The sequence below is a fragment of the Ailuropoda melanoleuca genome, chromosome 18 (genome assembly GCF_002007445.2).
Source record: "Ailuropoda melanoleuca isolate Jingjing chromosome 18, ASM200744v2, whole genome shotgun sequence".
NCBI lineage: Eukaryota > Metazoa > Chordata > Mammalia > Carnivora > Ursidae > Ailuropoda > Ailuropoda melanoleuca.
Window position 1 is genome coordinate 33,283,229 of NC_048235.1, and position 12,817 is coordinate 33,296,045.

At 35.7% G+C, this 12,817-nt stretch overlaps 1 protein-coding gene across 2 annotated transcripts in view; it reads right to left on the minus strand.

Annotated features, from left to right (window-relative positions):
• Positions 1-12,817, minus strand: part of ADAM9 (ADAM metallopeptidase domain 9) — a 142,681-nt gene that overhangs the window by 11,682 nt on the left and 118,182 nt on the right. For both annotated transcript variants that reach the window (XM_002925248.4, XM_019805972.2), the window contains exons 17-18: positions 5,226-5,306; positions 4,866-4,971 (exon numbers count right to left, since the gene is read on the minus strand). In XM_002925248.4, the coding sequence (XP_002925294.1) occupies positions 4,866-4,971; positions 5,226-5,306 (187 nt within the window). The remainder of the gene's footprint in view (positions 1-4,865; positions 4,972-5,225; positions 5,307-12,817) is intronic.

Below are 12,817 nucleotides of genomic sequence, written 5' to 3' on the forward strand. Positions count from 1 at the left end.
TTCATGCAAATAAAAGCAAAAAATAAAGTATGTTTTTATTGCCAACCCTTCCTTATACACAAGTTGGGGTATCATAAACACTATTCAGCACATTTTTTTTCACTTATCTATATATCTTCCCAAACTGTACATAGAGGACCAGCTCATTTTCCACACAACTACACAATACTCCATTACGAGGATGTCTTACAGTTTATTTAACCAGTACCCTATGGATACTTTTATTTTTCCAGTCTTTTGCTATTCTAAAACAATGCTATAATAAATAACTTTGTACATAGGGAATATCATACTGGTACAGCTGTATGTATAGAATAATTCTACGGAAGTAGAACTGCTATATCAGAGAGTAAATGCAGTCATCATTTTTAAAAGTCAAATTATCCACCACAGCGGTGGCAACAAGGCAAAATTCACAGCTTCTGGCATCCAGTGAGGGGGAAAAAAATTACAGGACATGCAAAGAAGAAACATACGACCCAAAATCAGGAGAAAAATCAATCAGTCAAAACTAAGAAATGATACAGATGACAGAATTACTAGACAAAGACACTAGAAGTTATTTTGACTGTATTCCACATGTTCAAGAAGCTGGAATAATACAGCTATGTAGAGACATGAAAGTTATTAAAAAAAAACAAACAAACAGAACTTACAGAAACAAAACCTACAATGTCTATGATAAAAAACACACTGGATGGAATTACTGGAAGATCAGACATCACAGAGTAAGAGTGAACTTGAAGAATTACAATAGAAACTATTCAAAATTAAATACAGAAAAAAAAGAATTTAAAAAAATCAAAGCAAATCAGTGAGATGTGAAAAAACTCCAAGTAGCCAAATATACATGCAACTGGAGTCCTGAAGGAGAAAAAGAAAGACATAAAAAATATTTAAAGAAATAAGGACCACAACCTTTCCAAATTTGAAGGAAACTATAAAAGCATAAATCCAAAAAGGCCAACAAATCCCAAGCACACCAAGGCACGTTATAATCAAATACTAAACACCAGAGAATAAAGAGAAAATCTCACAAGCAACCACAGCAAAAAAGATACCTAAAAAACAAAAGACCAAAAAAGAAAAGATGATGGCCCACTTCTCAGGAAAAGTAATGCCAATCAGAAGACAATGGAGAAATATCTTTGAAGAAGTAAATGGGGGGGGTAGAGGAGGACACGGACTGTCACTCTTAAATTCTTAACCCAGTTATCATTCAAGAAGGAAAGCAGGGGCGCCTGGGTGGCACAGCGGCTAAGCGTCTGCCTTCGGCTCAGGGCGTGATCCCAGCGTTATGGGATCGAGCCCCACATCAGGCTCCTCTGCTATGAGCCTGCTTCTTCCTCTCCCACTGCCCCTGCTTGTGTTCCCTCTCTCGCTGGCTGTCTCTCTCTCTATCAAATAAACAAATAAAATCTTTAAAAAAAAAAAAGAAGAAGGAAAGCAAAATAAAAAATGTTTAAGATACACAAAAACTAGGGGTGCCTGGGTGGCTCAGTCAGTTGAGGGTCTGACTCTTGATTTCAGCTCAGGTCATGGTCTCAGGGTCATGAGATGGAGTCCCGTGTTGGGCTCTGTGCTCAGCAAGGAGTCTGCTTGTCCCTTTCCTTCTGCTCTTCCCCCTGCTCATTCTCCCTCTCTCTCTCTCAAATAAATAAATAAAATCTTATTTAAAAAAAAAGATATACAGAAACTAAAAGTATTAGTAACTGGCAAACCTACATTATAAGAAAGTGAAAATAAGTCCTTCCAGCAAAAATTCAGTGATACCAGATGGAAAGAATTTTATACACAAGTATTAAGAGCATCAGAAATGGTAACTATGTGGGTAAATATAAAGACCTTTTCTATCATTTAAATCAATTTAAAAGGGGTGTCTGGGTGGCTCAGTCAGTTAGGTATCTGCCTTCAGTTCAGGTCATGATCCCAGGGTCCTGGGACTGAGTCCCTGCTCAGCAGGGAGTCTGCTTCTCCCTCTCCCTTGGCCCGCAGTTCCCCCTGCATGTGTGCGTGCGTGCTCTCTCTCCACCCCCCCATGTCAAATAAATAAAATCTTTAAAAATAAATAAATAAATTTAAAAGATAACCAACTGTTTAAAGCAGAAATACTAACAATGTGTGGTAGGGTTTATAACATATGTGGAAGTATGACAACAGCACAAAAGCCAGGAGGAGAGAAATGGAAGAAGCAGAGTGAAGTGGTAAAACATCACATGGAGATTGTGATAGAAAAGTATCAATACAACTGATTTAAACACAAACATCAATAATCAAATTAAATGTAAGCGGTCAAAACAAGTCAATTAAAATGCAGAGACTGGCAGACCGACCAAAAGAGCAAAACCAAGATGTGCCTGGCTGGCTGAGTCTGTAAAGTGTGTGACACTTGATCTCAGGGTTGTGAGTTCAAGCCCCATATTGGGAGTGGAACCTACTTAAAACAAAACAAAACAAAACGAGCAAGACCAAACTATATCCTGCCTACCAGAAATTCACTTTAAATATAAAGACTTACAAGGTGCGGCACTGAGCATGGAGCCTGCTTGGGATTCCTTTTCTCCCTCTCTCTCTGCCCCTCCCTTCTTGCCCCCACTCACACACACTTGCTCTCTCTCTCACTCTAAAAAATAAAAATAAAAAATATAAATAAATAAATAAATATAAAGACAGAAACAGATTCAAAGTGGAAGAATGAGAAAGGATTTCCCATGCTGACAATTAAAAGAAATCTGGAGTAGCTATATTAATTCCTAACTGCACAGCATAGAATATTACCAGGTATAAAGAGAGCTACCTCATAATGATAAAGGGGTCAATTTATCAACAGAACAGAGTTTCACAATACACAGAACAAAAACTGACAGAACTGCAAGGACAAACAGGCAAATCAGCAGTTAGAATAACACCAGAGATTTCAATATTCCTCTCAGTTAACTGACAGAACAAGCATTTAAAAGTCAGCAAGGAGATATAAAACTTAAGCATGTCAACTAACATGAACTAATTATTTATAAAACACTCTAACCAATCTTAGCAGAATACACATTCATTTCAAGTGTACACAGAACTTATTAATGAGATAAACCATAATCTGGGCCATAATACAAGTTTCAGAAAATGTAAAAGTTTTCAAGTCATATAAATTATGTTCCCTGACTACAGTGTAATAAATGGGAAATCAATAACACTAAGATATCTGGAAAATCCCTCAGATACTTCAAAACAAAGCAAAGCATTTTTAAATAACTCATGAGTCAAAGGAAAAAATAAAAATATATTAGAAGTTTTTTTGAGCTGAATTAAAACAAAAGATTGTATTTTATATAAATTGGTATAATGCAAAAAAAGTAGTTTGAGAGGAAAACTGATAGCACTACAACACCTATATTAGAAAAGAAAAAAGGTTTCCAATCAATGACCTCATCTTCTACCTTTAGAAACTGGAAAAAGAACAACAAATGAAACTCAAAGTAAGAAGTCTGGGAGAAAATATTTTCAAAGCACATGTGTCGTAAAGAACTTGTATCCAGAATAAAGAACTCAAGAGGACAACCTAACTAAAAACTAGACAAAATGATTTGAACAGACACATCACCTAAGGTATGTGGATGGCAAATAAGCACACAAAAAACGTTCAACATCATTAGTAATTAGAGAAATACCATTCATCTGCTAGAATGGCTAAAATTTAAAAAGACTGACCATACCAAGTGTTGGGGAGGATGTGGAAAAATTAGAACCCTCATATACAGCTGGAGAGAATATAAAGTGGTACAACCACTAGGAAAACAGTCTGGCAGTTTCTTAAAATGTGAAACATAAGCATACTCTATGAGCCAACCATTCTTCTTAGTATTTACCCAAGAGAAAGAAAGCATATATTCTCCAGGAAGATACTGGTGAACAAGGAGTTCATTCATAGTCTATTAGGAAAAAAAAATAAGTAAATAAGTAATTACTATAGTATGTGATACTGCTTACAATAAAAGGAGAACAAATAGAAGGGGCATATTAATTCAGATTTAGGCAGGGAAAACTTCCGAGAAAATAAGGTGTAAACTGAAATCTGAGTAGCCATTAGCCAAATTTCCACAATGTGAATAGAATACTTTATGAAGACCAGAGGTAAGAGAGTAGTAGCCTATTAGAGGAAATAAAAGAAGTTACAATGTCTTTTTTTTTTAAGAAATTTATTTATTTAATTGAGAGAGAGCAAGTGAGCACGCGCCCATGCGCACATACAGGAGACAGGGCAGAGGGAGAGGGAGAGGGAGAGGGAGAGAGAGAAATCTCAAACATACTCCCTGCTGAGCCCAGAACTGGGTGTGGAGCTCAATCCCACAGCCCTGAGATAATGACTTGAGGCAATATCAAGGGCGAGACCCCCAACCAACTGAGCTACACGGGCACCCCAAGAAGTTACAATGTCTTAAGCATAGTGAAAAGAGGCTGGAAAGTTAAGCTAGGGGCAAATCATAAAGGATATTTAAGCCACGTTAAGGATTTCTGGACCTCATCCTAATAGCAATGTAGAAGCACTAAATTCAAAGCAGGACAATGACATAATCAAAACAATTCCTGAAGAGAAACACTAAAATTCTGTATTATAGTATGTAACATGGATTATAGGAAGCAAGATGAGAAAGAGGGAGCCTAGTTAAGAGGCTATTATGTACATCCAGGCAAGAAATTGAAGGTAATTAATAGGGATTAAAAAAGTAGAAACATTCATGAGAAATTTAGGAGGCAGAATCACCATATTTAGTGTATAACCAATGTGGGAATGAGGGAGAAGTACAAGGATGCCCAATTTCTGACATGGGTCATTGGGTCATCAACTAATTTTCCTCTACATTACTTGCCATTGTATGTAGGTCCACTGTCCACACTTCCTCCGTATCCTTTAGTCTCACAATTTGGGGGAGCCCAGCCATTTTCACAGTGACAATTCTTATTGCTATTACATACCTTCAAAACAATCAAAAAAGCACTTTGGTTAATTGTGAATATTGCTCTGCATCATAAACTCAAGAACAGAAACCAAAAAAAGGACTAAGTTCATGCAAATCCACAGGCACTCTTTTTTGTAAGAATGAAAAATTTGTCAGATATCTAAATTCCCCCACATCTAAAAATCTGGGAAAGTCTCACCTAACCCTCATTGGGAATTCTCATGGTTCAATGCTACTTTTATGAACAAACCAAAAGAGAATATTACCTACCCCATGTCCATGACACTTTTTCTGAATATCACAGTCATAATTCAGAACAGAAGCATTTACACACTGGAAGTTTCTACAAATCTGAAAAAAAAAATGAAGTAATGAGTAAGGAAAAACTGAACACGTTAATCAAGTACCCAGAAGAAAAGAGCTAGGCACAGATTATTTCATGCTGAATTCTTTTAAACTTTCAAGGAATTGCTAACATATTATATATATATAAAAATGTAGAAAAGTAAAATTAACATAGAACTATCAAAAAAGACAAGGATGACAAAAAGGACAAAAACAATGATAAAATTATAATCTATCCTTCCATACAAATATAGATGCGAAAACCCTTAGTAAAATATTCACAAATGGACTTTTTCAAATCAAAAGTAACCAGATACAGTTGATATCACTATTATAAGAAAAGCTCAATGATAGGAAATCTGTTACCATAATATTTCACATAAATTGTCATTAGTACAAGACATCAAAACAGTATTCCATAAAATTTAAAACCCAATTTTTAAAAAATTCTTCCAAAATAAGAATAAAAGTTTACTTTGCTGATAAGATAAAACCTATCTTCCAGTATCATGATTAATGATGAATTAATAGAGGCATTTCTATTAAAAGCACTATTGAAAATAAGTCATTATTATCTTATATAGTTCTAGAAATTCTGAGATATGAAACACAAATGAGTCCTAAATATTGAAAGAGATATAAAAAATATCATTATATGAGAAAAATATTACAGACCTAAAGGGATCGGCTAAAAACTTAGTAGAAATTTTCCACTTTTCCAGAAAAAACTTAGGAAAAACTGTTCTTTAGGGATAAGTTAGAAGAAAAAGACTAACTTTTCTTAAAGATTATGGAGTGCAATTTTAAAATTTTATTAAGCAACCAACTACACAAAATCAGAATGCTTAAATGCTCTAATGAAATAAAGAATAATTAGAGAATAATGCAATATCAACAGATACCTTTATTATTCTAAAAATACATAAATTTCAACATTATTGCAGAGTCAGAGGATCCCCAAATTCTCCAATAACTTTCAGTTACTTTTTAAATAAGAAATACATTCATATGATTAGAAATTTTTAAACTACAGAGGATTCCACAGTAAATAAGTCACTCCTCACTTGTCCTCCACCCACCCGTTTCTCTGAATAAAGATTTCAAAATACTTTTTTCATATATATATGCATTTCAGAGGAGATATTTAACAACAGCTTTTCTATTCAACTAAAAGGGGACTTTTCTTTCAATAACTGACTTACAGTGGATGATTGAACCATTAAATAAGGGCACAGAAATAAGATAAAATGTGTGAATATCTGGCAGACTCACTTTAGGGGACAGAACTTCCTAGTTCTTAGTAGGAAAGGGTGTTCTGACTGGCATTGTTTACTTTGTGGAATGAGTAGGACCAAACTGGAAGGAATACCTTGATAAGTTGCTTGAAGGGGTAAAGTAAGAATCCTCTACAACACTACCCAGCCTCCACCACCACCACCAACCACAAGTGAAGGAGGGCAGATGAAGTTAACTACAGGACTTCCTGCTTACTAATTTCAGACTGTGACTTTGGAGCCAAGGCTGAACTACCTAGGATAATAAAAAAGGAGCGGAAGAGTTCTCTTTTTCCATTTCTTTTCCCACTTAATGTTTAGCCCCTCCCCTAAATAAATGTTGAATAAATATATAAAGCTTGAAACTAGTATTACACTATATGTTAACTAAACTGACTTTAAATAAAAAATTTAATATACTTATATACATACATATGTGTGTGTGTGTGTGTGTGTGTGTGTGTGTGTGTGTGTATGTGTACTGTCAGCCTGCTCAAAGTCCCCAGAGTCCAGCCTTTGGTAGAGACCAGAAAGGAAAGGATCCAACCTATCCTATTTTACTGCTATAGAAAATGTTTGGTGTTTCGTTCCATCAGTATATAAGTATAGGTACCCATACCAAGCATTTGCTACCCCTATACATGAAAGTTGTTGACATGGTAATACAACACAAAAAGACAAAAATTTTAAATAAAACACAAAAAGATAAAAGCCCTTAAAATATACCTACATATGTTAGTAATCAAGTAGAATTTAAAGTCAATATTTTTTCAACAAAAAAATGGTGTGAGGGGGTTTGGAAGTAATAGTGGTACATCTTATATGGGAGAAATGCAAACTAAAATAATAATGCAGCTTTTTGTCAATAGGATGCCAAAAATTAAAAAGACGGATAATATATTTTTCAAAAATAAGACACCCTCATATACAATTAGTGGAATATAAATTATTCACATCTTGTTGAAAAGTAAATTGACAGTTTCTATCAAATTTTAAATGTATATATCCCTTAATTTAAAAATCTATTCCAGGAAATCTATCCTACAAAAGTACTTACAAAAGTAGATGAGATTAGATGAGATTAGGGGTGCCTGAGTGGCTCAGTTGGGTAAGCATCTGCCTTCAGCTCAGGTCATGATCGCACGGTTCTGGGATTAAGCCTCACGTCAGGCTCTTTGTTCAGTGGGGAGTCTGCTTCTCCCTCTGCCCCTTCCCCACACTCATGATCTCTCTCTCTCTCAAATAAATAAATAAAATATTTTTTAAAAAGCAGATGAGATTAGAAGAGTGTTCAGTCCTGGTGAAGTCAACCAACCAACCAACTACAGACAATATAAACTTCTGCAATGTGGTTAAGTCAAGAGTGTATCTATAATGGAATGAAGTAGATTTCCATATAATGACATGAAGGATCTCTGCACTGTGCTATTGAGTAAAAACATTTCAGAATTTTATTTAAAGTCTCATCCCATAGTCTAATGGGGTGGTGGGGAGTATAGGCACTTGTAAATGCCCAGAAAGAGAACCGGATAGATATAAAACCCAGTGTTAACAGTAGTTACCCCTAGGAAATGAGTTTCAAAAGAGGGGAAATTACTAAGGTATGAGCAAGGGACCTTAATTTTTTGTTCTCCACAATATTTTTAATTTTTTAACAATGAAAATGTGATCTTTCCTTTTTTATTTTTAAAAAATATTTTATTTATTCATTTGAGTGACAGAGACAGAGAGAACACAAGCAGGGGGAGAGGCACAGGGAGAGGGACAAGCAGACTCCCCGCTGAGCTGGAAGCTCAACAGGACACTGGGCTAAATCCCAGGACCTGGCGATCACGACCTGAGCGGAAGGCAGATGCTTAACCATCTGAGCCACCCAGGCTCCTCATCTCATAATCTTTTTTAAAAACTTTTTTCCAAAAGAAGAAAAAACTTAGATTGGGCCATGAAATAATACGCAATCATATGCTTGCTCATGCTTAAAACTAAACGACTCTGAAAAGAATTGGGCAAAACTTCTATTAGGCAAACTTGAGGTAAAATTTAAGAGAAAACCACGAAGATATACCAAAGGGACATTTTGAACCAATAAAAGATATAACTCACAACTAAAACATAATAGTCAACAAACTCTGCCACAAACATAAATTCAGCATTCGTAGTGCAAAAAATGTTATACACGTGGGAAATGAAAACAGAAAGCTACTAGGAGACTCTTACATTCCTTTCTCTAAATCTTGAACACATTAAGAACAACAAATAAGCATCTGAAAGACCTGAAAATATAATTATCAAATGCTCTACATTATAAGGGAGAATATGCTCTTCAAATGCAGTTGGAATATTTATCCAAGAGTGAACACAGAGTGAACTCATTAAACATGGATGTTTCATTCCTAGAAATGACCAAAGATATTAAACCAAGCACCAAATCTGACACGAACACCTGATAGCTTTTACAGCCATTAAAGCATGCCCAATTTCCAAAGCAGAGTCATTTTCATGGTCAGGAAATCTTCTTGCCATCTCTTTCGTACATTTTGGGAAAGGGAAAAGGCATGTTTTGTTGGTTATGATTTTCAAACCAGGCAATCAAGCACTCTCTGATATAGCAATTGGTTCAGAGAAAAATCTCATAACTTTCATAACACATACATTTTTAAGTAATCAACCATTCCAGTAAACTGAATCACCACTGTTATAAATTCTTTCCACCACAGAATCACTCAGCCTCTGAATGACAACAAAAGTCTCTAAATGTCAATGCTGTCAATCAAACTGACAGAACACTTCTGAAGAACAGGGTGCCAGTTTACCTTTGTTTTTTCATTTTTTTTTCTTAAAACAAAATACACTGTATATGGCTAAAAACCAAAGTGCTGAAAGTCTTTATCTGAAACAACTCCATGACCCATTTCTATCTACTCTGCCAGTCCAGCAGTCCGGAAGCAACTACCATTTTTTTCTGACAATTCCCTCCCTATTTTATTTTATTTTATTTATTAATTTATTTAAGATTTTATTTATTTATTTGACAGAGAGAGACAGCCAGCGAGAGAGGGAACACAAGCAGGGGGAGTGGGAGAGGAAGAAGCAGGCTCCCAGCGGAGCAGGGAGCCCGATGTGGAGTGGGTCTCGATCCCAGGACACTGGAATCATGCCCTGAGCCACAGGCAGAAGCTTAACAACCCAGCCACCCAGGCGCCCCACCCTCCCTATTTTAAATTAGTATACTATTTCTTTTTTTCTTTCTTTTTTTTTGGGGGGGGCAGGTAGTTTCCAGCCTTTTTTTAATTGAAATATACATATTCCTAAAATTTGATTAGTTTCAGGTGTACAACATAGTGATTCAATAATTATATATATTACAAATCACCAAGATAAGTGTAGGTACCATCTGTCATCATGCAAGGTTATTACAATATTATTGATTATATTCCCAATGCTATACTTTTCATCTCCATGACTTACTTTGTGCTATTTCTTGATTTACCTATTCTAGACATCATCAACTCTTGCCCTTTATGATAGATAAGAATTCAGCTTTCTTTTTTTTCTTTAATGTTTTTTTATTATATTATGTTAGTCACCATACAGTACATCCCTGGTTTCTGATGTAAAGTTCGATGATTCATTAGTTGCGTATAACACCCAGTGCACCATGCAATACGTGCCCTCCTTACTACCCATCACCAGTCTATCCCATTCCCCCACCCCCTCCCCTCTGAAGCCCTCAGTTTGTTTCTCAGAGAATTCAGCTTTCTAACATGATCCCAAATGCCCCTCCTTTGTCTTCTCAAAGTAAATATTGCTTCATATTTACATCACTAATACTGGGATATTATCCCACCAGCACATTACACATCACTATTGCCTAAGCAAGTTCAGAACTAGGTGAGGGGCGCCTGGGTAGCGCAGTCGTTAGGCGGCTGCCTTTGGCTCAGGGTGTGATCCCAGCGTTCCGGATCAAGTCCCACATCAGGCTCCTCCGCTGGGAGCCTGCTTCTTCCTCTCCCACTCCCCCTGCTTGTGTTCCCTCTCTCGCTGGCTGGCTATCTCTGTCAAATAAATAAANAAATTTTAAAAAAAAAAAAAAAAAAAAAAAAAAGAACTAGGTGAAAAAAAAAAACGGGAGGCTGACAACTGGAAATTAAAGTATCATCTTTATTTTCAATAAGGCATTTAACATGACTAAAGCAAACAGCAAAATGGGCTTTCCTAATACTATACCCCCCCAAATCAAACTTACCTGCCTAATCACAGGTTGCTCTGGACAACCAGAGTCCTCCCCCCACAGAAGCAGAGCCTGCCCTGCTAATTTTACTGCATGGCTGAGAGAGTAGACCAGAATGTACCCTCTCTGCAGGCAGGTATATCTGAGGAGAGAAGACAGAAGGGGCTGAGGCACCCATGCCCAGTGTCTTCTCCCAAACTCATTAATTACATCAATGAGTGAAAGAGGGTGTGAAAGAGGAGGACACTGAGGCTGAGAGCATTATTTATTTTTTTCTAGCTTTACTGAGATATAACTGATGTATAATATTGTGTGACTTTAAGTTATATAACATAGTGATTTTTAAAACCTGTATTCTGAGAAATGAGTGCCACAGTAGGATTGGTTAACACCTCCATCATTCCACATAATTACCATTTCTTTTTTGTATTGAGAACATTTAAGATATACTCTTAGTACTTTCAAGTATATAATAGTGTTGTTAACTATGATAAAAATGCTGAATATTAGATTCCCAGAATTTATTCATCTTTAAACTGGAAATTTAGACCCTTTGACTAATTAACATCTCCCCATTCCCATCAGCTCCCTACCTCGAGTCCCTGGCAATCACCATTTTACTTTCTCTTTCTATTAGCTGGGCTTTTTACATTCCACATACAAATAAGTTCATACAATATTTGTCTTTCTCCATTTGACTTTTTTCACTTAGCGTAACACCCTCAAGATACATCCATGTTGTCACAAGTGGCAGGATTTCCATGGCTGAATAATATTTCATCATATATATATATATATATATATATATATATATATATACCACATCTTCTTTACCCATTAATCAGCTGATGGCTACTTAGGTTATCTTGGCTATTGTAAATAATGCTACAATAAGCACAGGAATACAGATATCTCCACAGGATCCAGTTTTCATTTCCCTTGGATATACACCAGAAGTGGGATTGCTGGATCATATGGTAGATCTATTTTTCATTTTTTGAGGAAACTCCATACTATTTTCCACAGTGGCTATACCAATTTACACTCCCACCAATGATGCACAATAGTTCCATTTTCTCCATATCCTCATGAACACTTATCTCTTGACATTTGATGAAAGCTACGTAACAAGGATGAGGTGATAACTCATTGTGGTTTTACTTGAATTCCCCTAATGATTAGTGAGGTTGAACACTTCTTCATCTACCTGTTGGCTATTTGTTGTCTTTATATAAATGTCTATTCAGGTCCTTTGCACATTTTTTTAAATTGGATTGCTTTTTTGTGATTGAGTTATATGAATTCCTTACATATTTTGGATATTAACTCCTTATCAGATATATGATTTGCAAATATTTTCTCCCATCCCAAAGGCTGCCTTTTCATTCTATTTCTTTTACCGTGCAAATGCTTTTTAATTTTACATAGTCCCATTTAATTATTTTTGCTTTTGTTTCTTCTGCTTTTGATGTTATATTTTTTAAAAAAATCACTGCCAAGACCAATGTCAAGGAGCTTTCTCCCTTGTGTATTCCTCTAGGAGTTTTACAGTTTCAGGTCTTGTGTTCAAATCTTTAATCCATCTTGAATTATTTTTGTGAGTGGTATAAGATAGGGGTCCAGTATCACTGAATATTCAATAGCATATGAATATCCAGTTTTCCCAATACCACTTACTGAAAACATTATCCTTTCCTCATTGAGTAGTCTTGTTGAGTAGCCTTGTCAAATACTAGTTGATCATATATGCAGGGTTCTTTCTAGGCTCTTGATTCAGTTCCACTGATCTCTGTGTCTATTTTTATTCAAGTACTATACAATACTACTTCTTTCCATCCATGAACATAGGATATCTTGCCATTTATTTGTGCCTTTTTCAATTTTTTTCATCACAGTCTTGGGGTTTTCAGTGAACACATCTTTCATCTCCTTGCTTAAATTTATTCATAAGCACTTTTTTTGAAGCTATTGTGAATGGGATGGTTTTATTTCATTTTAAGTTAGTTCACTGC